The sequence below is a fragment of the Rhamphochromis longiceps genome, linkage group LG17, assembly GCF_057381845.1.
Source record: "Rhamphochromis longiceps isolate RC_006_pf linkage group LG17, R_longiceps_female_GT1.1, whole genome shotgun sequence".
NCBI lineage: Eukaryota > Metazoa > Chordata > Actinopteri > Cichliformes > Cichlidae > Rhamphochromis > Rhamphochromis longiceps.
The window spans coordinates 5,987,775-6,014,202 of record NC_140573.1 but is presented as its reverse complement, the minus strand read 5'-3'; the positions used below and the strand labels follow the sequence as shown (position 1 = coordinate 6,014,202).

General features: G+C 42.8%; 2 protein-coding genes across 4 annotated transcripts in view; both read left to right on the top strand.

Moving 5' to 3' along the window:
• Positions 1–26,428, top strand: part of ptprz1b (protein tyrosine phosphatase receptor type Z1b) — a 74,083-nt gene that overhangs the window by 32,156 nt on the left and 15,499 nt on the right. For all 3 annotated transcript variants that reach the window (XM_085386817.1, XM_085386816.1, XM_085386815.1), the window contains exons 3-9: positions 19,599–19,778; positions 21,358–21,509; positions 21,597–21,692; positions 21,841–21,907; positions 23,216–23,373; positions 24,376–24,526; positions 25,404–25,588. In XM_085386817.1, coding sequence (XP_085242943.1) covers positions 19,599–19,778; positions 21,358–21,509; positions 21,597–21,692; positions 21,841–21,907; positions 23,216–23,373; positions 24,376–24,526; positions 25,404–25,588 — 989 coding nt within the window. The remainder of the gene's footprint in view (positions 1–19,598; positions 19,779–21,357; positions 21,510–21,596; positions 21,693–21,840; positions 21,908–23,215; positions 23,374–24,375; positions 24,527–25,403; positions 25,589–26,428) is intronic.
• On the top strand, positions 4,282–5,644 carry LOC146649163 (uncharacterized). Its single transcript, XM_085386776.1, has one exon. It carries the CDS (start codon positions 4,447–4,449, stop codon positions 5,362–5,364), a length of 918 nt encoding a protein of 305 aa, XP_085242902.1. The 5' UTR covers positions 4,282–4,446; the 3' UTR covers positions 5,365–5,644.

Genomic DNA, 26,428 nt, shown 5'->3' with positions numbered 1-26,428 from the left:
GTGACTACAGAGCCCCTCTGATGACATGGTCCAAAAAATAAATAAATTGTGGCCACAAAATACTACTTCGTGGGCACCAAATGGATATAACGTGCCCGCGAAATACTTATTTGTGCCCACGAAATACTATTTTGAGGGCACGAAATAGGCATAACGTGTAATGCTAATTAGTGGGCATGAAACACTTGACCGATAACCGTGATCCTTCCCAGGCCCTTGCAGTTGGTTGACAATAAAATCTATCCTGGCATCCAGGTCGTGCTTTAGTTTGTAAAGTAACTGGGCTCTCAATATCCTGTTTAAATGTCTCTCCGTAAAAATGGTTCTTTGCATTGCCAGGCTTTTCAAAATGCATTTGTAGCTCTTTCCCAGCCTAAAATAAAACTCAATCATACTGTCTCTGTCCATGGTGTATAGGTTTAGCCTACTCTTATGCTTATGTCTCTACGCAGCTGTCCAGGAATTGTATCAATATGATGTGTGCACGTTATCTATTTCGTTGCCACAAATGCGTAATTCGTTGCCACATTCGTTGCCCTCGAAATAGTATTTCGCGGCCACAAATAAGTATTTTGTGGGCACGTTATACTATTTCGAGGGCACAAAGTAGTATTTTGTGGCCACAATTTATTTATTTTTTGGACCATGTCATCAGAGGGGCTCCGTAAGTGCCAGACCTAGCATAGGTCTTTCCTTTGTATCTTACATAATGGGGTGAAGATGTTTTAGCATTGTAGAGCGAAACCTATTCCCCAAGGTGCTTAGTAAGAGTGGAGAAAAGTAACTCTGTGACACACCAGACTCAGTCGTTTTGACTGTCTGATGACAAATCAACACTGAAACTGTTCGGGATTAAAACGGCCACTGCTGTATTTGTGATTTGTGAACACACTTTTTAATCCCATACTTTCAGTGGTAGTTATTTAAATGTGAGAAGTGCCAGTTATCTTCCTTTTGCGTTTGCAATTATTTTGAACGACATTGTCTTTAATTAGTTATTTATCATTTGTTGCTTATTACACTGACACTAGTGACACTGACTGCTAGGGTAAGTGTAGCACTGGTAGCATGAGGAGATACCTGGACCATACAGAGGTTGTACAGGTAGTCCAGCTCTTCCAGAGTGGCACATCAATATATGTCATTGCCAGAAGGTTTGTTGTGTCTCCCAGGAAATAGACCGCTACTCTAGGAAAGCTAGACAGACCCATAGAAGGTCCTCAACCTATCTGCAGGACTGATATCTGCTCATTTTTTTCAAGGAGGAAGACAATGAGCCCCGTCAGAGCTACAAAATTACCTTCAACAGGCCCCTGGCCACTTCATGAGGGAGGCCTGATGGTCCTCTAGTGTGCTTGCTGCCTGGCACCGTGGAACCCGATTGGCATCTGCCATAGAATATCAGAACTGGCAGGTTCCTCATTGGCACCTTGTGCTTTTCACAGAACATCATTTTTTCATTTTAATTTTTGAGGTGTCTTTGAATTCTGCCCTCTGTAGGTTGGTCATTTATATTTCTAGTAAAAGGTGTGGCATCCTTTCATTCCTAGCACATGACCCAGTTCACATCAGTATAGACATCAGGCATGATTTTGTTTCCTCACTGAGATCTGATTTGTCGCTTTAATTATTCTCAGCCATCTTAATTATTCTCAGCCATCTTATTTACCGCTTTTATTTCTGATGAGTGAAAATTTTAGAAACAAGCTTTCAGATCCCGGTTTAAAAGCTCTCATTGTGCCATTTCCACTGTGACATGAAGAAAACATTAAATCCTTGTTATTTAAGTATCTCTCAGGCAGCTAGCAGTGCATTGCACCCTTCCTTCATGCGTTTGTTGTTTCTTTTTCCCTTTACATGCTTGTGTTCACCACCCACTATGTTCTCAACAGCTCTCTTAGTCACCAAATACTTTACGCCGGCTGCTCTTCTGCTCCAGTTGTTGCTCAGCCTGTGTGGCTGCTCTTGGAGCCTTGTGGGAGACATGAGGTAATGATGCAGAGGTGTGCTTCTTTATTCACAAATACACAATATGCACTCCCTATTTTCTCTCCTTTTCACTTGCTCTCACCAGTATGTGGTTGGGTTAATGAGTTCTTTGCTTGGGTTTTCCCCCCCTGCGCACTGGCAGCACTACACAGCCTTGACGGGAGATGTTATGAGGTGACTTCAGCATTTAAAAATGTTCAAACGCCACACTTCACGCTTATGTGTACCCGCATGGCCAGTCTAGTCTTTTTTGCCTAGCAGTCACAGGTCAACAGGTGGGATTCTAAAAGATACAAGCTCGTGTCGGCAGTAGGAATAATTTTAGTGGTCAAAGTGAATCTCGTTTTCTGTAAGAAATACAGATATTTTTATTTGAAAACTTCAGATAAATAGTAAATTCATTCAGAGAGCCAGTCTACCAGTTGGTGTTTAATATTTATGCAAGCGGCGGTTTGAAGACTTTCTCACGTTCACCACTTTATCGAGTCATCGAGATAACGTAAAGTTCATATGGGAACTCTGATTCACTCCCCCCACCCGCTTGCTTTCTTTTTGAATTTTCTGACGGGTCTGTTTGTCAGATATGCTGGCTGCTCATGTGTGTGACAATCTGTCTTTGTAGTCGATCTTGTTGAATGAGTGATGTGCGATTGTGTGTGTGTGTGTGTGTGTGTGTGTGTGTGTGTGTAGTCTATTCTCTGTCATTCAGAAAGGATTCATTTAGTGGCTCAGATCTTGTCAGCTACAGACTCGCTTCTTTGTGTCAGTCAGTCTGTGTGAGTCTGTATGTGCTCGCAAATGAATAAAAATTACTCTCACACAAAGGTATGATTCTTATTTGTGTGCTCAGCTTTTAATCAGTGATACTGCTAGCTGAGATGCTAATCGAAACACCTGACTCCAGCTGAGACAGAAGAATGGCTCTCTAATTGTAAAATCCACCACTGAATATTGAGGTTTACGAGAACAAGGTTATTTATTTGTAGTGCATAAAAGTGCTTAACTGTTAACCCTACATAACAGTTGCAGTGCGATAGCAGTGATCTGTGCTCGCTGTTATCTGCTCTTTATACAGGGCTCTAGACAAACTTTTTGCCATGGGCGTACCGGTACGCCTAACTTTAAAAAGTTAGGCGTAATTATTTTCTAATAATTTATATAATTTAATGTGTTTTTCTGGATACACTGTGCTTTTTCAGCATTCAAAGATTGATGACACCGTGTCAGAGCACTGGCTATGAATTTCAGAAGGATCAGGCCTTAACTTAACAGAAAAGTTAGCAATAGTTCTTTTCCTATTACAGCTACATCCACTTCTGTCGTGCCTAGGCTACTCACTAGGGCTGGGTATCATCACTGATTTCTATAATCCATTCGATTCCGGTTTTCAAAGTCCCGATTCGATTCAACTTAGCCTCAGACAGTCAGAAATATTATAATTCTGATCATTTATCAGTACTGATACACATGAGACTTCTTCAGAATTGTGAAAATCACAGCAGATGCCTTTGTGTGAAAGTAACTGAGAATAAAACACAGAAAAACATGAAGGAGATTTTCCCTGGTCTGGCTTTTTATAGCAGATAACCTTAAAAATATTCTACAATGTTCTGCATATAAAGTTTAAATTTCTTCAGTATTGGACAACAGAAAAAATTGGCTTTCTTGTCCGAGGTCATTTAAGTGAAAAAAAGAAAAGAAAAAGTGTAATACAGAATAACCTATGTCATATTGAAGGGTTAATTAACGGGAATAGTAGCCTCTGTCGTTTGTGTGTGGCTTGATTACATTAGCATCCCTGTGATAAGGGCCTGCTCTGTCAAAACAAAAGGCCAAAAACATAAAAAATGCAGCAGGTCATTAACCAGCTTCACAGGTTTTACCTCTTAATCAAAGAGAGAGATGTGTGGAGTGTGGAGCTTCATCACTAATTAGTCTCTCACAGGACAAATAGATACATTTAGCTGGCTAGGATACTGGCAACGGTACTACTGGTAGCGTACACTCACCTTATTTGTCCCCAGTAGGAATCATTTATGATAATTAGGAATTTCCCAGATTCCAGTGTGTCGATTCAGTTCCAAGCTTTAAATGGGACACGCCCCCTAGGATGGTTGATAATGACCTGACCTGAGCTAATGATGATGATTCTGATGACTTCTAGATACAGACATGTATTGTTAGGCTCATTTGTCCTAAAGAAATAGACTTTACATGTGATAAACAATTTGCATACATTCTTGTGTATGAGAGTCTATTTGCCACTTCAAAGAAAGTTTGACTAACGGGGGAGGGGAGAGAGCAGCGACATGTGAAGACGTGTTTTTGCGAGCTCTGCTTAGATTGACCATTTGCGTAATTTTCCCGCTCCCCTTCTAGTACATCCCGGCGCGAACCCGTCTCACAAGTGCCTAATCTTTCGAATCAGTTGTATTTTGTAGTCTAAAGCTGTTCAACATGCCTAAATCGCTCAAGCAGAAGCCGGGGCCTGATGCCTCGGACTTGCCTGGTGCGGATCCGGCCGCGGGGGTGGGGGCCGGGCCGGATCTCGACACAATCATGGCTGCCATAAAGCAAACGGAGCAGAATGTGCTAGCCAAGATCGACTCGTCTGTGATGGCAGCTGCAGGTGAACTACACAAGAAAATAGACGACTTGGCGGGTGATTTAAGGTCAGAGGTCCTGAGTGTGCGCGCAGAGTTTGCGAAGGCTATCGAAGACATGCAGAAAGAAAACGCCACGCTCTCGACCCGCACTGATGATCTTGAGGAGGAAGCTAATGGCCAGGCTAACCGTGTTGTAGCACTGGAAGCTAAAGTTGATGCGCTATCTGCCCAAGTCGTCCGGTTGGCAGACAAGGCCGATGATTTGGAGTCCCGGCAACGTCGTGATAACTGCAGACTAATTGGAGTGGAAGAGGGATTCGGAAATATTCGACCGGAGAAAGCCGTGGCTGAATTGTTGAAGGAAGCGCTCGCCCTCGACTATACGCCGACGCTCGATCGGGCGCATAGGAGCCTGCAGCCGAGGCCAAAGGATGGAGATGCCCCGAGACCGATAATCGTCAAGTTCCACTATTTTCAGGAGAAAGTGGATGTTCTTCGAAAGGCCATGGGGGCAGGTCCCATTACCCGTAATGGGAAGCGTTTCTACATCTACCCAGATTTCTCGGCCACCGTTAGAAAGAAGAGATCGGCCTTTACCGAGGTGAGAAGATTGCTTCGCCGGTGTACGGGGGTGAAATATGGTCTCCTGTATCCAGCTACATTGAAAATCACGACCCCGGCTGGCGAACAGATGTCTTTCGAAGATCCGATCAAGGCAAGGCACTACGTCGAGACCAATCTGCGCCCACGGGAGACGGAGGGAGAGTGACAGTTAATTCACGGACCACAACAAGTATCACACGCTGCGTGCTACCATTGAGGTAGTCTGCACAGGCTGTGCATTGACTGGTGAACGTCGCCACGCTACGGTTGGATGCCCTTTATGATTGGACAAGGTATAGCTATAAGATGTTGAGGATTTCTGTGGATGTCATGTGGCCTGGGGAATATTTTATTTCAGAATATCTTCGGTATCCTCATTGGTCTTAGTTCCAGCCCGACACCATAACCCCAACAGTGCTTTTATTTTGCTTTTTGATGTATTCTGATTAATTAATCCCCTTTTTCTTATCACCAGTGTCATTATTTTTATTGGGTTTTACCCCTTTCTTGTGGGATTATTTTCCAACCGTGAGTGTTCAGAGCCGTACCGGCCTGTAAGTGGATGGGTGCCGACATGCATGCGGCAATAATGATGCTGAGTCAAGGGTCCTATTATACTTTGTTCTGTCTTTGCTGAGTTCATGTAAGAGTTTAAGCTAGTGTAAACGTGTTATATGCCTAGGAGAGAGAGGAGTGTTTTCAGGGCAGTCTCAGGTTTGTGGAAGACCAGCCCAGGGGTCCAGGATGGTGAGAGGTTTATCTATGTTTATCTGTTTGTTTTTGTTAGTTTTGCTTTGGGTTTATCTGTGGTTTATGTTGTGGCTCAAACAGGCACTGAAACACTGAGATATAACCAACGTGCAGGATCAGTCTATTATCGATTGTGGCACTATGACTCTGGATAATGTGAATAATCAACAGAAATCGGTCTCATTCATTAGCTGGAACGTCAAAGGGCTGAATAATTTGGTTAAAAGAAGCAAGGTATTTAGTCATTTGAAATCGCTCAAACCTGACGTGATGTTTCTACAGGAGACACACTTAAATACTAACTCCCAAAAAAGACTAGGTTGTAAGTGGATTGGACAAATATATCATTCACGTTTTAACTACAAAGCCAGGGGAACAGCAATCTTAATTAGGAAGGGGGTTCCATTTGAACACTCTGAAGTGATATCAGATCCTAATGGCAGATATGTTGTTGTAGTGGGCAAGCTGTTTAACACACCACTAATACTGGCTAATATTTATGGACCTAACTGGGACAACGCACAGTTCTTTCTTAATTTTTTTTCGACTCTCCCAGACCTTGTCTCCTATAAACTGATTCTAGGTGGAGACTTTAATTGTGTCCTTTCTCCCCAGCTGGACCGATCAAGCGTAAGGTCGAGCAACACCCTCTCGTCAGCAGCAGTGGCTATTAATTCCCTACTTCGTTCTTACGGCTTATCAGACCCTTGGCGTGCAACAAACCCATCTACGAAGCAATTTTCCTTTTTTTCCCCTGTACATCATAGTTACTCCAGGATTGATTACTTCATTGTCGATAACCAGCTACTTCCCTTAATTTCCAGCACCAAATACCACAGTATAGTGCTGTCAGATCATAGCCCTGTGCAGATGGGTCTGGTTTTTCCAGGTAATGTGGCGCCCCAACGAACGTGGCGGCTAGACCCCCTATTACTTTTATGTGAACGCTTTAAAACGTTTCTCAGCAATCAGATTGACTTCTTTCTAGAAATTAATGACACTCAGGATGTGTCGAGGGGAGTCTTGTGGGAGTCTATGAAAGCCTATATTAGGGGCCAAGTTATTTCTTATGTGGCACACAGAGACAAGGAGCGCTCTAAACAACTTAAAGAACTGGCTGACAAGATTGCGGATATGGATAGGCGTTACGCTCTTTCACCTACGCCAGATCTTTTTAAGGAGAAATTACTGTTGCAAACTGAATTTGACACGCTTATGACATGGAGAGCCGAAAGAAATATTTTTAAATCCAGGCAGGTATATTATGAGCATGGAGATAAAGCGGGGAGGCTCCTTGCACTTCAGCTCAAACAGCGGTCAGCTGAGCGCGTGATTTCGGGAATTGAAATAGGTGCTGATTCGATATCTCACGACCCCCGAGTCATTAATGACCAGTTCAAATATTTCTACTCTACCCTATATCAATCAGAGGTGGGCAGTAATTCATCCGAGATCTACTCGTTTCTTGACTCGCTGGATCTTCCCAAGCTCTCTCCGGACGCTCAGTCGCCTTTGGAACAGCCGTTGTCGATTGAAGAGATAACGAACGCTATTAAATTATCTCAGACTGGAAGGTCGCCAGGTCCGGACGGTTTCCCCATGGAGTTTTACAAGGAATTCTCTTCGAAGCTCACACCTATTTTAGAATCAGTTTATGCTGAATCTTTTGCTACTGGCAATCTGCCGCAGACGCTTACCCAGGCCACGATCTCAGTCTTACTAAAGAAAGATAAAGATCCTGTACAGTGTAGCTCATACAGGCCAATAAGTCTTTTGTGCTGTGACTATAAGATTTTAACCAAAACTCTTGCACTACGGTTGGACCCTATTATTTCCACCATTATTAATGAGGACCAAACGGGCTTCATTCCCGGACGGCAGTCATTTTTTAATGTGAGACGACTGTTTAATGTGGTATTCTCCCCCCATTCGACAATACAACCGGAAGTTATTCTGAGCCTTGACGCTGAAAAGGCGTTTGATAGAATCGAATGGTCCTACCTTTTCACAGTTCTGGAGAAATTCGGCATGGGACCTACTTTTTGTAGATGGATTAAAGTCCTATATTCAACGCCTATGGCTGCAGTCAGGACAAATGGTCTGATTTCGGAATATTTTTCGCTCTACAGGGGGACGAGGCAGGGCTGTTGCCTGTCACCCTTCCTGTTTGACATTGCGATCGAACCGCTGGCAATTGCTATCAGATCTGATGAGAGGATTAAAGGTATATCCAGGGGTGAGGTAACTCATAAAACTCTGCTTTATGCTGATGATCTCCTTTTGCAGATATCAGACCCAATTGGGAGTATGCCCCACCTTTTCCGCTGGCTGCGGGAGTTCAGCAACATATCGGGGTATAAGGTTAATTTATCAAAATCTTTACTGTTTCCATTGAACAATCTGGCAAAACAGACCACTTATGACGATTTGCCTTTTAAAATTGAAAATGACAAATTCACATATTTGGGACTGGAAATAGCTGGCTCGATTAAGACTATTTTCCAGTATAACTACAGGTCTATTCTGGACAGTACTAAATCTGATCTGGGTAGGTGGTCAAAACTTCCACTTTCGCTGGCAGGACGGATAAATGTGGTGAAGATGACTGTAATGCCCAGGTTTCTTTATCTATTCCAAATGATCCCCATCTTTCTCCCCAAATCCTATTTTGCCCAGCTGGATCGCTTTGTCTCTTTGTTCATATGGAACAAAAAACCTGCACGCATAAGGAGAGCGAGCCTGGAGAGAGCTAAAGCTGATGGTGGTTTGGGCTTACCTAATTTCTTATTCTATTATTGGGCTGCTAACATTGTCAAGCTGACATATTGGATAACCATGTTTGCGGATGGGGAGGGTCCAGTCTGGGCTGATATGGAACTGAGAGCTACACTCCCAATCTCTCCGATTTCGATCTTAACTGCCCCTCTCCCACTGAATGTCAAAGCATCTGGGCTGAACTCCAATTTGGTGGTTCAAAATTCAATTAAGATCTGGGGTCAATTCAGGAAACATTTTAACTTGACAAATACTTGTAGCTTTTCTCCGATAATGTTCAACCATCTTTTTACACCATCTCAAATAGATCATTCATTTGCAGTCTGGCACAGAAACGGTCTGGTTTTCTTTCAAGATCTCTTCACTGAGGATGGCTTTGTCTCATTTAAACATTTGTGTGAAGACCATAACTTACCAAAGTCTCACTACTTCAGATACCTTCAGGCTCGGAGTTTTGCTTCTAAATTTCTCCCAGGGTACCCGTCTCTGCCCTCTAAGGACCTACTGTATCTAGTTCTTAATGTGAGTCAGCCCACTAAAAGAGCAATATCGAAGATTTATGCATTGATTCTTGAAAGCTGCCCTCATACATGGGACAAACCTAAGGCGGCGTGGGAAGGGGAGGTTGGAGAACTCATCTCAGAAGACATCTGGAAGAAAGCCATACAGCGTATACATACGTCTTCTCTCTGTATTAGACATGGCCTGATTCAATTTAAGGTCGTCCACAGGCTCCACTATTCTAATGACAGACTGTCTAAACTGTACCCTGATGTTGCACCGAATTGTCCTAGATGTGATTACTCTCCTGTTTCTTTGGGGCACATGTTTTGGTCATGTCCCTCCCTGTATGGTTTCTGGACATCAATTTTTCAATCACTGTCAGCTATATCGGGTGAAACACTGCGGCCTGACTCTTTGATAGCTATCTTCGGTGTACCTCGGGAAGAGCTGAGACTCTCTCCCCTCCACAAAAACGCAATAGCCTTTGCCTCGTTGCATGCCCGCCGTCTGATACTGCTGAGCTGGAAGGCGTCGAACCCTCCTTCCTACGTCCATTGGATTAGAGAGGTGATGTTGGGATTAGCTCTGGAAAAAATTAGGTATACCGTGCGCGGCTTGGAGAGTAAATATGACAAAACCTGGTCACGGTTCATAACTCATGTCAAGAGTCTGTCTTTTGCCTGATTTATTGTTCTTTACTTGTTGGTAATTTATGCTCTTGCTCTCTTCTCGGACTGCTGTCCATAGTCTCCTCAATGCCCGTACTTTGACTGTTGGGATTTCTTTAATCCCTTTTTCTTCTTTGTTTCTTCTCTCATGTGCCGGGGTCCGGCTGTTGGTGCTATAATGACTGTCACAGATTGGTTTGAGTGTTTCTCCCCCCTTTTTTTTTTTTTTTTTTTTTTTTGTGTTGTGTGTATTGTGCTTCCTGGTTGTGGGGATGCCACCTGGATGGGGGTGGGGGGTAGGGTTCGCAACTTTTGTAAGAAATTCTGGACTGTTTTGTTGGAAAACTATAAATAAAGTTGTAAAAAAAAAAAAAAAAAAAAAAAGAAAGTTTGACTAACAACAGCTAACAGCAGCAAAAACAGAAGTTCTTACCTTAACCTCCTACGACCTGGCGTCCACATATGTGGACATCACATTTTGGGTTATTTAGACCAAAATACTCAATTTTGCTCTACAAGGGCCTGATATCCACTTACGAGGACATAATACTGCTACTGTTCTATCAAAATTTTAAATGAATATCCTCATATGTGGCTCTTATTTTTCTTAGAAACAAAAATTAGATAAAAACAAAATCTGGTAATTCTTTGTTTTTACATTCATCAGGTCCCAATCAGCTCAAATATCCATCCATCCATCCATCTTCATCCGCTTTGTCCGGGGCCGGGTCGCGGGGGCAGCAGCCTAAGCAAAGAGGCCCAGACCTCCCTCTCCCCAGCCACCTCCTCCAGCTTATCCGGGGGAATACCAAGGCGTTCCCAGGCCAGCCGAGAGATATAATCTCTCCAGCGTGTCCTGGGTCTGCCCCGGGGCCTCCTCCCGGTGGGACATGCCTGGAACACCTCACCCAGGAGGCGCCCAGGGGGCATCCTTGTCAGATGCCCGAACCACCTCAGCTGGCTCCTTTCGATGTGGAGCAGCAGCTGCTCTACTCTGAGCCCCTCCCGGATGGCCGAACTTCTCACCCTATCTCTAAGGGAGAGGCCAGCCACCCTTCGGAGGAAGCTCATTTCTGCCGCTTGTATCCGCGATCTCGTTCTTTCGGTCACTACCCACAGCTCGTGGCCATAGGTGAGGGTAGGGACGTAGATCGACCGGTAAATTGAGAGCTTCGCTTTTACACTCAGCTCCCTCTTCACCACGACGGACCGGTGCAGCGTCCGCATTACTGCAGCTGCAGCCCCAATCCGTCTGTCGATCTCCGGCTCCCTTCTCCCATCACTCGCGAACAAGACCCCGAGATACTTGAACTCCTCCACTTGGGGCAGGAACTCATCCCCGACCCGGAGTGGGCACTCCACCCTTTTCCGGCTGAGAACCATGGCCTCAGATTTGGAGGTGCTGATCCTCATTCCCGCTGCTTCACACTCGGCTGCGAACCGTTCCAGTGCGAGCTGGAGGCCCTCACCCGATGAAGCCAACAGAACCACATCATCTGCAAAAATCAGAGATGAGATTCTGAGGCCACCAAAGCGAAAGCCCTCCGCTACTTGGCTGTGCCTAGAAATCCTGTCCATAAAAATTATGAACAGAACCGGAGACAAAGGGCAGCCCTGGCGGAGCCCATCACCCACCGGGAACGAGTCCAACTTATTGCCGGCGATGCGAACCAAGCTCTTGCAACGGTTGTATAGGGATCGAATGGCCCGTAGCAATGGGCCAGACACCCCATATTTCCGCAACACCTCCCACAGGACACCCCGAGGGACACGGTCGAATGCCTTCTCCAAGTCCACAAAACACATGTAGACTGGTTGGGCAAACTCCCATGCACCCTCAAGTATCCTGGAGAGGATAAAGAGCTGGTCCAGTGTTCCGCGACCAGGACGAAAACCGCATTGTTCCTCCTGTATCCGAGGTTCGACTAATGGACGAACTCTCCTTTCCAGCACCCTGGCATAGACTTTCCCAGGGAGGCTGAGGAGTGTGAGCCCCCTGTAGTTGGAACACACCCTCCGGTCCCCTTTCTTAAAGATGGGGACCACCACCCCGGTCTGCCAGTCCACAGGTACTGCCCCTGATCTCCACGCAACATTGCAGAGGCGTGTCAACCAGGACAGCCCTACAACGTCCAGAGCCTTCAGGAACTCGGGGCGGACCTCATCAACACCAGGGGCTCTGCCACCAAGGAGTTGTTTAACTGCCTTAGTGACCTCGCCCCCGGAAATTGGCGGGTCATTCCCCTCATCCCCAGACTCTGCTTCCTCCTCGGAAGACGTGTCAGTGGGATTAAGGAGGTCCTCGAAGTATTCCTTCCACCGCCTGACAATTTTCTCAGTCGACGTCAGCAGCGCTCCGCCAGCACTATACACAGTGCAGGTAGAGCACCGCTTTCCCCTCCTGAGACGTCTGACGGTTTGCCAGAATCTCTTCGAGGCAGTCTGAAAGTCTTTTTAAATGGCCTCTCCGAACTCCTCCCACACCCGAGTTTTTGCTTCAGCCACTGCCCGAGCCGCATTCCGCTTGGCCTGTCGATACCTGTCGGCTGCCTCCGGAGTCCCACAGGCTAACCAAGCCCGATAGGACTCCTTCTTCAGCCTGGTGGCTCCCTTCACCTCTGGTGTCCACCATTTGGTTCCGGGATTACCACCATGGCAGGCACCAACCACCTTGCGGCCGCAGCTCAATGCAGCAGCTTTGGCAATGGAGACGCTGAACATGGTCCATTCGGACTCAATGTCCCCAGTCTCCCTCGGAATGCTGTTGAAGCTCTGCCGGAGGTGTGCGTTGAAGATCTCGCGGACTGGGGCCTCTGCTAGACGTTCCCAGCACACCCTCACTACGCGTTTAGGTGCACCAGGTCTGTCCAGCGTCCTCCCCCGCCACCTGATCCAACTCACCACCAGGTGGTGATCAGTTGACAGCTCAGCCCCTCTCTTTACCCGAGTGTCCAGAACATATGGTCGCAGGTCTGCTGATACGATTACAAAATCGATCATCGACCTACGGCCTAGAGCGTCCTGGTGCCACGTGCACTTATGGACACTCTTATGTTCGAACAGGGTGTTCGTTATGGCCAAACTGTGATTAGCACAGAAGTCCAATAACAGAGCACCGCTCGGGTTCAGATCAGGGAGGCCGTTCCTCCCAATCACGCCCCTCCAGGTCTCGCTGTTGTTACCCACGTGAGCATTGAAGTCTCCCAGCAGGACAACAGAGTCTCCAGGTGGAGCACCCTCCAGCACCCCCCCCCCGGGACTCTAAGAAGGCTGGGTACTCTGAACTGCCACTCGGCGCATAAGCGCAGATGACAGTCAGGACCCGTTCCCCGACCCTAAGGCGCAGGGAACAAACCCTCTCGTCCACCGGGAAAAACCCCAACGTACCGGCAGCAAGCCGAGGGGATATTAGGATACCCACCCCAGCCCGCCGCCTCTCACCAGGGGCAACTCCAGACTGAGACAGAGTCCAGCCCCTCTCCAGGAGACTGGTTCCAGAGCCCAAGCCATGTGTAGAGGTGAGCCCGACTATATCTAGCCGGTACCTCTCAACCTCACGCACTAACTCAGGCTCCTTCCCCACCAGAGAGGTGACATTCCATGTCCCTATTGCCAGTCTTGGCAGCCGGGGGTCAGTCCGCCAGGGCCTCCGCTCCTGGCCGCCACCCGGCACACAATGCACCCGACCCCACCCCCTGCGGGTGGTGGGCCTGCGGGAGGATGGGCCCATGTCTCCTCTTCGGGCTGGACTAAGGCCCGGCCACCAGACGCTCGCCCTCGGGCACCCTCCCCGGGCCTGGCTCCAGGGCGGGGCCCCGGTAACCCTGTCCCGGGCAGGGTAAACTGTTCCCTCGGTGTCCTTTTCATAAGGGTCTTAGCTCAAATATCAAAGAGAAATTAAAAATGCATGCTGTGGAAGAGTTCGGGCCTTAGGAGGTTAAAAACAGTTCAGGACATCCTCAACATCGGACCTCAGTATTGTTGTCATCTGACATAAGTGAACATCACTTAACACATTGGGTTACTTTCAAGTTTTAATCTTCTCTAGCATCTAAACAGCAACAGACTTCCTACACTCACTACAGACAAACAACAACCATAGTTGTTTTTCCTACAGTGGCTAACGTAGCTAGGATTTTGCATTGAATTGGGAGGGTTACGGAAAACTCAGATGACTACAACGTAGTAATATTAATGTAAGTTAATCAAGGAGGGAAGTTTCATTGCCAAAATTATGCTGATTTCCAGCTTCATGTTATAGTTTTACATTAGTCTCAGTCCAAAATAATCTTTATTTGGCCTCGGTTTAGTCATTTTATCTACTCCCTGCCCCCATACTAATCTAATCCGACTTTCTTCTCATTGGTTGCCTCTTACAAACAGAAGATTTTAACAGCAGGGTGGATGGGGGTCATAGAGAAAAAACACATATGCTGACCTCATTGTTAGAAACTTTGGGCATGTTTGATATGAGGTAATAAACAGTAAACTGACAGTACAATAGATCGATTTCACAGCTTTACAGCTTTTGTTAAAATTGCTCATTCATCTCTGTCATTTTCTAGAGAGAATGATTAAAAAAAACCCTGCCAAAAAAGATAAACAACCCAGCGGGTAATGAAAGCAATAAGAACGTGTTTAAGTACATAAAATGTTACATCCAGGGCCTTTGAGAAATAGTGGGCTCTCAGTGCATGAAATGAGGTTAAGCTGTTTAACTGGTGTTTTATCTATGTCAGCCAGACGATAATGCAGATTCGAAATAGGCAGTGCGAGTTAAACTAAACCAGAGGCCGTTTTTCGGTATTTAATATTTGATACATATCCAGTTATCTTTGCCGCCAGTGATGCAAACAGGAGCAGACACTCACTAAAAAAGTCAAGCCCTACATTATTCAGAGTAATAATCCCGCATGTTTTCCGAACACTTCGCTCACTCGGCAGTGCAGAACCTTTGACAGACAGTGAAATCAGCTCTCTGTGTGTTTATGCTGTCCATGGGAGCTTAATTGGTGTAAGCGTGGGCGAGGGGAGACAGACACACACACACTACACAAACATGCCATACGTCTATGTGCACACTGCTGTCCTCATTTTGTCTCATTCTGTGCTTCTCTGTTCCTCCCACTTGTCTTGCATATCATCCTCTCTCTGCTCCTCTTTCTGTTCTTACTTTAGCTTCCTTGCCCTCTGCTGCTGTATCTCCTTTTCTTCTTTCTGCCATCTATCCACTCTCCTCCTCTCCTGTGTTTTCTCTCCTCCCCTGAGTGAGAGGTGAGCTCAAATGACTGGGGATAAAAAGGAGCAGCAGCATCAGGTGTAAATGGTTTCTGTCTTGACCACTTTAACAGCTGACTGCTCTTTTGGCTGAAAAATAACTTTTATTTATGATTTCTTTCCTTTCTATCTGTCTTTTGTGGTGCTTTAGTTCAGAGATGACTAAATGACAATTCTAATAATTAATTACAAATTGCTTATTTCGAAGCAAATGAATCAGTTTTAGCAGCTTAAAACCTGTTGTAACAACGACAAACTAAAAAGGAAAATGTACCACACAATGCAAAACAACAGTTATACAGTATTATAATTTTTGTGTTTTGTCATGGGTCATGAGTTTTCAACCAGCTGTGCATCCATCAGGTTGGTTTTTAAAGATGCTAGAATTTGGGACATGTTTTGTACCTGGAGCATGTTCACTACTGTGTGTGTGTGTGTGTGTGTGTGTGTGTGTGTGTGTGTGTGTGTGTGTGTGTGTGTGTGTGTGTGTGTGTGTGTGTGTGTGTTGCCATTTACTATTAGCTGAAAATAGTGTGAGGTGATGGAAACATTGCTTTAGTAGAAGAAGCAATAAAATGGTTGGATGTAAAACACTTCACTACAAATAAAACTGTATTATTGGCAAATTCCAGACAAAGCAGCAAAAATAAATATTCCTCCTCAGCGTTACATGGATTAGCATTATTGTGAGCTCATTTTAAACACTTTACATTCTGCTTACAATCAGCTCAGAAACACAGGCCTACATTTTGATTTACCGAAGTATATTAAATATATTTATTTAAAAACAGGTGAATTAAAGGCTTGAGCCTTTGACTTTCAATATCTACAGTAGGATTTGTATTAGAAAAACAGCTGGTTAAACTTGATGCTAATCTGAAAGCGTTTGTGGAATCTGTTTGACACAGGAGGAGTTACCTTCTCCTTCATTGAAGCTTTCTTTACTAACATGGTAAACAAGTTACATATGTTACACATGTTGGCTGTGATGGTCAACAGGAGAAACTCCATTCAACTCAAGTGCAGTGAAAGCAATGTAAGCTTGTCTACTATGCTAGTCTCCCATCCATCACCTGTGATGGAAATAGATGTGTGAGAAGACTTCTGACACAATACTGAGATGAAAGGAGAAAGACCCTGACAGAACACTACTGTTTTATACATATTTCAGACCTGGTTATGTGTGTATGCCGGCGATATGAATGAGGCCCCAGAGGTTTAAAATATGGGTAACTAAAGTTTTTTTTTTTATATATAAGATCAAGGATCTGTCCATGTCAAACAAACTGTTGGCTTTCAGTCGTGTTTAGTCATATTTATTCCTGTTTAAAAAATCCATCAGTGAATAAATACTTAGGTCAAATATTTTTGCTCTACAACACCTCGGTAAGAAATAATAAAAACACTGTATTACTGAGCACAGGAAACTTATTAGAGCTTCAATTTAAATTGAATATAAGGACTTGTGCCACTCTGCTTTGACCTTTTAACTAGAGCACTCCACTTTGATTGCCTGCAGTCAGTGAAGTAAAGTAGGATTTGAGGTTTTGGTGACAGATACTGTGTGTTCAAATCTTAGCCAATGTAAAGGCTTAAAATATGCTTAAATCACAGTTGCACTTTAAAGAGTCTTTAAGGGACAGTCCAATATTTCTTTTGGAAAGAATGATACCACTGTTTTATCTTAGCTTCACCAGCAAACACTGAAAAATCATCCCATTTACTGCTTGTTTAAACTTGGCAAACAGCTATACATTTATATTGTGCTTGTTATTCAAGCACTTTACAATTTGATTGTCATACACCCATTAGCACACACACCAAGACTGTGAACCAGGTTATAAGGTGACACCACTGGCAGCCACTAAGTGCGCTCCCTTTAGCTGATTTTAATACACTGGTAGAATGGCTGGAGAATGCGATAATTCCTCAGTGGAGCTGGAGGTAGCTCTGAGGTTTTCAGTCTCCACAGTCTCTTGGTGTAGCATTATACTCGGATACTGAAGGTCATATGTCAATCTATACTTGATGCAGAGATAGATGCTGTTGTGTGTTGGGTTTCTGAGTGGTCAGTGCACAAACAAATTGGGTCACAAATCTCAGCTTGTAAAAAATGGGTTGTTGATTGGTGACTGAATCCCCTTCAGTGGTTTGAAAAATTCAATTTTGTATTATACTGGAAAACAGCAGAGTGAATGTCGCTTCAGCTGTGTCCCCGGGCGACAGCATTAGAGGAAAAAGTAACACAACTGCTTATCGTACATGTGGCATCTTTGGATAGAAAAAAAGCACCTGCCTTCACCCTCCGTATTCAGCTGTTGAAAGAGGGCACAGCGAAACAAGGATCACAGCGATCGATTTCGATCAACGCTCTCTCCGTCACACACATGCTCACACACGCAAGCAGGAATGTAAAGCCAATAGCTGTTTGGTCATGTGTGACAAGTTACAGTTAAACCATCTGCTCTGACCTCGTTAGACTTATTGTCTTTACTGTATACTATACTATACTAAGTATACACATGCTAATGATTATATTTTAGAAAAGAAGCGTCTAGTTATGCAATTTCATTATGCAGAAATGTTAATTCTCACAATAGGTCTTTGCTCAATTGTTATTGGTAAAGATGCATATTTGATGCATTCATCTTTTTTTTTTTTAAATGGATCAGATTGAAAAGAATGAAGTAAAGTCCCAGTTGTTATTGTAAAACCTATGTAAAATATGATATTTACAGTACTATCTTTTATGGTATTTATCAGCGTTGCAGAAAGCTCAGTAAGTTTAGTCAGCATAATAAATGCATTTAACGAGCGTTTCCCTAGATATGCCTGGAGGAACTGAGTAAATGTCATGGATTTGGATGCACAATAAATTAAAACATTTATTTATGCAGAAACATGTACTTGTGTGTGCCTGAATGCATGACTAGTAATATATAAGTTGCACATAACAAGTAATGTTTTAACCACTTGCACATATATCTTGTTAATAAATACAAAGGTGCAGTTCAGACATGAACAAAATTAAATAAATGTTGAATATGAAGCAAATGTAGCCAAAGCAGAAAACAGTCATTATACAGGTGGATTTAAATGCGGAGTATGTGTCATGCAGTAGATAAATTCAGAAAATCATCATATACGTACATTCTGACAGGGTCTCATAAATAATAATTCACAGCACAAAGACATTTGAGCTGGTGAAAATTAGCATAAAACTCCTTCCCTCAAAAAAGAGGAATGCTGCTTTTGGTTTACCTCATTGGGATTATTCATGTTGCATTTTTCACTACAAATGTGTTTTTGTTTAGTTTTTATTTTTAATCTTTATATGTGAAAAATACAGTCTTGTTTAAAAAAAGACATCTCTTCAACCACAGCACATCAATATTAAAATATAGAGTAATTAAAATGCTAGCATAAAGTTTGACTGATGCCAATTGGTTACTGTTGAGTTTGACCGTCTGCTCTGAACTGACTAAAAATTGAAACTGACACAATACATTCTAATTGAATGGACCACTAAACTGTACTGTACACATTACATTACTGTGCAATATACTGAACTGTACATTAAAGGGAAGATTTCTTTTTAGCACAAAGCAGAAGTGGTTTCTTTCTTCTGGGTCCACACATTCAGTGATTAAACTTGTAAGTGGCCTTGTGCCTACTCACAGAACAGGAGTTACATTTAGTAACAACTGTTATTAACTACTGTTTTTGTACAGTTGTTATTCTAGCACTCATTTAAATTGTAATGATCAGCCAAAAATGAAAAATAATACCTTTAACAGTGGTATGAGACCGTTCTCATTCTCAACGCATAACATTACCAACGATTTGTCACGTCTCGAGGCATCCCATAGAAACGTGAAAGGTAACCTGTCGCATCCCTATGAGGAGCACCGGATTGTGGATGGAATCCAACAGAATGACACTTCTGGCGGTAACACATGTTCCAGCTGTTTATTCCAGCCCTAACCCAACCATAACCTTATCCCTAACCTTAACCACAATCTTAATCGTATTAGATAGTGTTTTCCAAAGCGATTATTGATGAGAAAATAAATATACATCTGTAGATTCATTCCAAATGGTTCTCGTGTTTCCGAACACGTAACATACAGACAGGTTGGATGGCCGAAAGTGTAACATATCGACATTTGTCACATGGCGTCGTATGTTACGTTATGGGATAAGAACGTGTTGGTGATATCAGATGATTTGTTTTTTGTCTTTTTTTAGTATTACTTTTTACCTTTATGATATATGAGACCTTGTTGAGTATTTTTACCTTTTAGTTTTGTGACACCACAATGTACAGGTGTAATCCTTGCCTTTCGTGTGAATATTGTCTGGTGGTAACAGTTGTACTTTAATAGCTTTTATGAGCACTAATCCACTTTCTCCATACTGTATACAGGTACCCTAAACCAGCGCAAGTGGGGTAAGAAGTATCCATCCTGTAACAGTCCCAGACAGTCTCCTGTGGACATCGACGAGACATTTACCCAGGTTAGGCTGCAGTACCAGAATCTACAGCTAGAGGGCTGGAACAGCTTGACAGCAGAGTCTACCACCATTCACAACAACGGGAAGACTGGTATGTTGATAGCCCTCTACTGTCCCTTGTGTGCTTTTGTTTGTGTTTGACCCTAATACGTATAATTTCCAGCATCTATCTTTTTACCTTAACCAGTGCTGTTTCTTAATTTTCTTTAAAAAAATATTCTGTCCTGTCCAACGACAAGCCAGTTCATCTCTACTGAACTATTTCACCAGCTTATTAAAGTATTAAAGTAGCGAGCACATGAGGTAGAGATACAATATATGGTCAGTTCAATTTACGGCAATGATTTTGACATACTCGTGGAGCTCGAAATTACAACATCTTAATCTCTGGCTGTGGAAATAAGCTTAACTTTCTAAATACCACAAAAAAAATGATTCACAGTTCTGAGGTTAATGAAGGAGAGCGCAGCTAGGATTTAAAGGAGAACAAGTCAAAGGAAGATGAAGAGAAAGAGACTAAGTAATTGAGAGCGATGCAACTAGAGGGACAGCAGCAGAGGGAGACCGTGTGGAGAAAGAAAGATCGATGCCAAGAGGCAGAGATGAAACTGAGCAAAAGAAAAGAGGCGACAAAAGAGCAAAGGGAAAACGTATAGAGAGGGAAGGCATGAAATGAGGACGATGTGAAGAGACAGGCAGGAGAGGCATCATGTGGAGTGATGTCTGGTCTGATAAACAAATGAAAGCTGGCTGAGCTATCATCACCCTCTTTCCAATACTGCCTGGGCTGTGGGAGTGTGTGCTTCTGTGTGCGCTCTGTATATGTTAATGGTTCCAAAATTAATCCTTTCTTGCTCTGTCTGAGAGGAAATTGCATATTAAACAGATATTCCATTGCTGGCAGGATTTTCATGAGAGAAATGTATAGCCTACAGAGTCCCATTAAAATGTTTTATTATGTTGTGAGATATTTTTCAGCAAAGTAGAAAGTGATATACCAATTGATCTGGTGATCACCAGTATTCAGCTGATGGGCCATGACAGGAACCTAACCAATCAGCCTCAGATGTATCAGATTTTGATCTCATAAGCCCGTGCTTGTGATTGTTCTGCTTGGTAGCAGTATGCTGTGTGAGCACCTAAACCAGTATAACACTGGCATATTGATTCTTCTCTGAGACCGTAATGCTAATGCTAACACTGTAACTAAGTAGGTTCGAGCCCAGCCTTGTGGTGCTTATGACAAAAAAATTGTTATTGTTTTTTTAAATTGTTGCTGCTCTAGCGCAGCTGAAACTGATTAACAATTCCCTCTCCCACTTAACTAACCAGATCAATATGCTAGAGGTTTAACTGGCTTGATGCTAAACTCGGATTAAAAAGTGTTTCTTTAATTAATTAATTTTTTTAGAAGATAATTTTGAAGGGGTGATTGTGCCAAATTTGATCACATGAAGTTTTTAATTTTTATGAGGTGAGAAGTATGTTTCAGAATTAAAAGTTACTACTGTCTAATCTGTTGCTTAGGCTGTCAAACATTAAAGACATACTTTGAAGTTAGGAGAGACTGAATACATATAAGTAATGAGTCCTGCCTAAACAAGATTGATGATCGGCCTTTTTGGCTTCTGTGAAACTCTTTTAAACTTGTGTTCTATTGTGCATTTTAGTGGCAATCGATGTGGATGGGGAGTTCTTTGTGAGTGGCGGAGGGCTGAGGTCCAGGTTTCGTGTTGGCAGAATCACCTTCCACTGGGGTCGCTGCAATGCAACATCAGATGGGTCTGAACACAGTCTGAATGGAATGAAATACCCTCTGGAGGTAAAGGACAGTGGTGCACAGCATCAGTTTGGCTTTTTTAACCAATAACCTTACACCGTGATAACTTTTGTGTCTCTTATGGATCAGATGCAGATCTATTGTTACAATTCAGAGGAGTTCCAAAGTCTGGATGAAGCTATAGAGAAAGAAGGAAGGGTGGCTGCCTTAGCTGTGCTATTTGAGGTAGGCTGATCTGATAACTGACCTGATCACCTGATAACTAAAGTGTCATTATTAGGGTCCAATCGGTTTCTCCTCAGATACTGTAAATGTAATATTGTCATTGTTTGTCTATGTGATCCTCAATAATAGCTTGTGCTTTTGTCTGCAGATTAGCTTGGATGATAATGAGAACTTAATTCCTGTTGTGGAAGCCATTAACACTGTCAGCAGGTTTGGTAGGTTGAAGCTACAGGACAGTGCATTGCAGCTTGTGAACAATGAACATTAAATATCAAGCTATCAAATCGAGAGATAAACAAAAGCGTATGTTTTAGCAAATATAACCCAAAACACGTAATCAGGGAAAGCAGGCCTAATTTCAATTTTTCACTTAAAGGTACAGTAAATATTTTCTTTTGAGCTCAGATAGAATGTTGTACTCAATATACATCAAATAGTGTGAAATTACTTCTTACAGCAAGTTTTGTGTTCTCAAAAAGAATTAATCCATTAAAAGTACATAGGAAGCAGCGCTGCTAGACATCACTGTTCTGCCTTATCATGTTTTATATGTGTGACTAGAGACTGTCCACATATGTAGTATGTCTTATAAATTAAATTTAAAGATCACAAAACTCTTGTGACCATTTAACATATTTTCAAATCAATTAAATTTTATTTATACAGCGCCAAATTACAACAACAGTCGCCTCAAGGCGCTTTATATTGTAAGGTAGACCCTACAATATTTTCATCATCTTTTTCTCATCATGTCTTTCTTTATCTGCCTACTCCACCACTGCTGTTTTTCCCCTCTTATTTCTTAATTTCTACCTCAATCTTCTTTCTCCTCACCAGAAGCATCACCTCCTAGGCTGAAGTCAGGGCTCTAATACATGAAAACATGCATAGAAATGCTCATTTACTCCCAGTATTATTGCTATTAATTATGAGACTGCTTAGACTCCATTCCGTCTCCAGACCAACTCAAAACAAGCCAGATAAGCAGTAACAACAACTAGTTATTAGCTAAAGTTATGCATTAGGCTCGAGCATAATAAAAATCACACTTCCCCTCTGATAAACATTAACCCCAGGTAAATTACATTCTCAAACTGTATAAGAGTTTATTTGTTAAGTGTCCAAATCTAACAATGTTGGATCCGCTTTAAAGAAAGTTTCACTGATAACAGCAACTGACCGAGGCTAACAGCAGCTAACAGCAGCAAAAACAACAGTGCTTACCAACAGAAAAGTTCAGAATATCAACAACTCACCTTAGTGCAGCTGTTATTAAACAGAAGTGAGCTTCATTGACTCATCGACTCGTATGGGACTTCTTTTGCAAACCTTCACAGCCTCAGAATGACTGCAGTCATACATACAGCTGAGGTAAACAGTGCACGACAACCAGAATGAATCTGAGAAAAATTATGAAGGAGTGCTATAAATGACCAGAGAACAACATTTAGGGATATTTTTAAAATGTTAAAGATGTTCTTGCAGCTTGTAGAAAAGATTTGCTATTTGTTGTTTTTTGCAAGGTAAGAGTGGGTCAGTGGAGGCATTCACCTTGAGGTCCTTGCTGCCAAATAACACAGACAAATACTACATCTACAACGGCTCACTGACTTCCCCCCCATGCACTGAAATGGTGGAATGGATTGTCTTTAAGCATGTTGTGCCCATATCGGAAACACAGGTAAGTACACTGAATCACACACACGCTTACCCCCAAAACTGGCCAAATGTAACACTGAATTATTTATTCAAAAGAAAAAAAAAATACTACATAGAATAAAACCATTCAAATATACATTACAGCATTATTTATATAATCATGAAAATGCTGATGCTTCTACGTGTTTAAATTTCGGGACCTTTGGTATTTAATTAAGTCAGAAGTAAAGACTCCTACAAACAGCTACAAGCAAGAAATTCAGCTACTGTTATTTATTTTATCACCTGATCAGGTTTGAGATTCGCATACAGAGACAGGTCTGTGTCAGCCTGTCATTTATATATATATCTCATTATCTTGTATTGGCGTCCCCTCCAGCACTTGGTGCCCTATGCACAGCACATGATGTGCATGAACAAAACAGCAGAACTGCCTGCAGTTGTGTCTGGTTGTTGTGTGAGGTTGGCATCAGGTCAATTGTCTTTGACATCTCTGCACAAAATAAAACAAAATGCTGCATTGAAGCGATGCAGTGTGACACATTAAGTCAAACTGCACAGAGCAGGGTTTTGTAGCAGGGTAATCCGGTAAACATGGCATCACGGGCTGACGCAGCAGCATTACTACATTTTGATTCTGGACTGACGACGCTTAAGGACCCCTGACTTGACGAATTGATCCGTGTAATAATCATCACTTTTGCAGCAGAGTAATGGAGAGGGAATGAGGCCTTGCGAATGGTTGCGTGTGTATTGTACATGAATATTTGTGTGTGTTTTGTGAGTGCATGCATGATTGAAACAGTGTGGCAAGGCATGACACAGGCATATTCATGCTAACCAAAAATAGAGCAGCGCTGCCTCTCTGCCTCAGCCTGGCACCAACACAAGCCACTTTAACACACACAGAGAAACACTCAGAAGCATCACTTTTGGTTTATTTCAGCAGCCTGATAGAGATTAGCAGGAAGATGTGCAACATTTTCTCTTTGTTTACCTCTGTGTGTTTTCTGTCTGCCACCAGCTTGAGGTGTTTTGTGAAGTGATGACTATGGAGCAGGCTGGTTATGTGATGCTGACGGATTACCTGCAGAACAACTTCAGAGAGCAGCAGCAGCAGTTTATGGGTCAGGTGTTTGCCTCTTACACTGGAGTCGAGGAGGTGCTCACACCCAGTATGTCATCACAGTCTAAAGGAAAAGTTTGCCATCCATTTATCCATCATATGTGTTTTTACTGACCTTTTTACAAGTTTTTTTTATGATTATTTACTGTGCACACTAATAGTCGCATTTACCAGCGTCTCCAAAAGTAAGACATTGAGATACAATGCTATTCACCCCCATCCCAATACAGCATGCTATAATTTTAAATTGTGAAAAAAAACATCCTTATTAGGTTTTAAAGAGTTTGACTCAGAGTCTCTGAAGCTTTTCACCAATCTAATTTATACCAAATTTTGCGTGCGTGGAGGAGAAAATTGGATCACCGCTCAGGGATCAGTATAAGTATTGCATTATTAATCTTATGTTTTTTCACTCCACTAAAAATATTGCCCATCTTCTGCATCCACTATGGTTGTAATGTGGTCCTTCAAGGCTAGCCTGATTATGATCATCAAAAGATACAATTCACCGCACTCTCCATTTTCATAAAGGGGACCTTGAAATAAAGTGGGTCTTTTGGGTTGCCAAGCAGCTCGACTTTGTAATTCAGTGGCCCTGCTTCTCTCAGTGCAGGCAATTTATTTTGCAGCTCTTTTTGAAATTGAAATAACGTTTTCAGAAATTCAGAAAGGCTTTTTTTTGTCCCTGTAACAAATTCATCCACCCATGCACACACGCATACACTCAGCCTCCCAGTTTCAGCAGCTGATTAATATCAAGTTGCCTCAGAAACTCAGAACTCAATGTGGGGAACGTTTATGTGTGCTCATACTTGATGTTTACTTGCAGTTGCTGCTATCATCTCTTTATTTCTCATTCTTTTTTTAAAAAAGTTTCTTGCATGCTATTCATGTTAGTAACCTGTCTTTCTGTGCACTGCCTCCAGCTTGCAGCTCTGAGCCACAGAATGTTCAGGCTGATGCTCAGAACGACACCACCATCATGGTGACCTGGGAGCGTCCCCGTGCAGTGTATGACACAACCATCGACTGGTACACTGTCACATACCAGAAGCTGCAGGGCCAAGACCAGCGCAAGCAGGAGTACAGGACCGACGGAGACCAGGATGTGGTATGCAAGATCTTTTTATATCTCTCCACAAAATGCTGAAAAACAGCGCCTGGATGTGTAATTTCATGTTGTTTTGTACTATTATCTACTGTCCACACAGCAATATTAAACTGATAAATAGGTAACCGATAGAAATTACAGTAATTTCCTGTACTTTTGGTGAAAATCAAGCATTCCTACCATCTGCTCTTCCTCTCCATGTATCTCTCACATAGTTCAGCTGCTGCTGTTGGTGGTGACAGTCAGTTTTTGCCTGTCAGTGAGTCACTGAACATCCCTTATTGTGACTAACAATATCCATGTATTTGTATTTCAGAGTACAAGATTTTCAGATTTCGGAGATTTTCATTTCCAGTCTTTATTTTATTATTTTTTTTATTGTCGACTTGTAGTTTCATATTTGTTTTAGTGTGATAGTGGTGGTGAATTTAACTTCCTTATACTTAAAGACATCCAGGAGTCATGTGTCATCCATGTGGGTAATTCTGAGAGAGAGTACATGAAAAAAGATGAGTGACTGTGTGTAGAAAGAAGCAAGTGAACAGGCAGATAAATGCAAATAGATACTTAGTAACTGTTAAGAGGGTTAAGTATATCTTTAAGATACTAAAAGTGTCATTGTGACTGCAGATTCATTGTAAAAAGACATTCGGTTCGACTCAAGAGGATTCGCATTGAATTCACTTAGAGCAGGGGTGGGGGAACTCCAGGCCTCAAGGGCCGGTGTCAGGTATTAGATGTGTCCTTGATCCAATACAGCTGATTTAAATGGCTAAATTACCTCCTCAAAGGCTGTGTCCAAATTCAGGGGTAGCATGCTTCGAAGGACCCAACCTATCC

Bases quoted from the DNA above. Each gene is read 5' to 3' on its own strand.
- LOC146649163 (XM_085386776.1), top strand. From the start codon at position 4,447: ATGCCTAAATCGCTCAAGCAGAAGCCGGGGCCTGATGCCTCGGACTTG.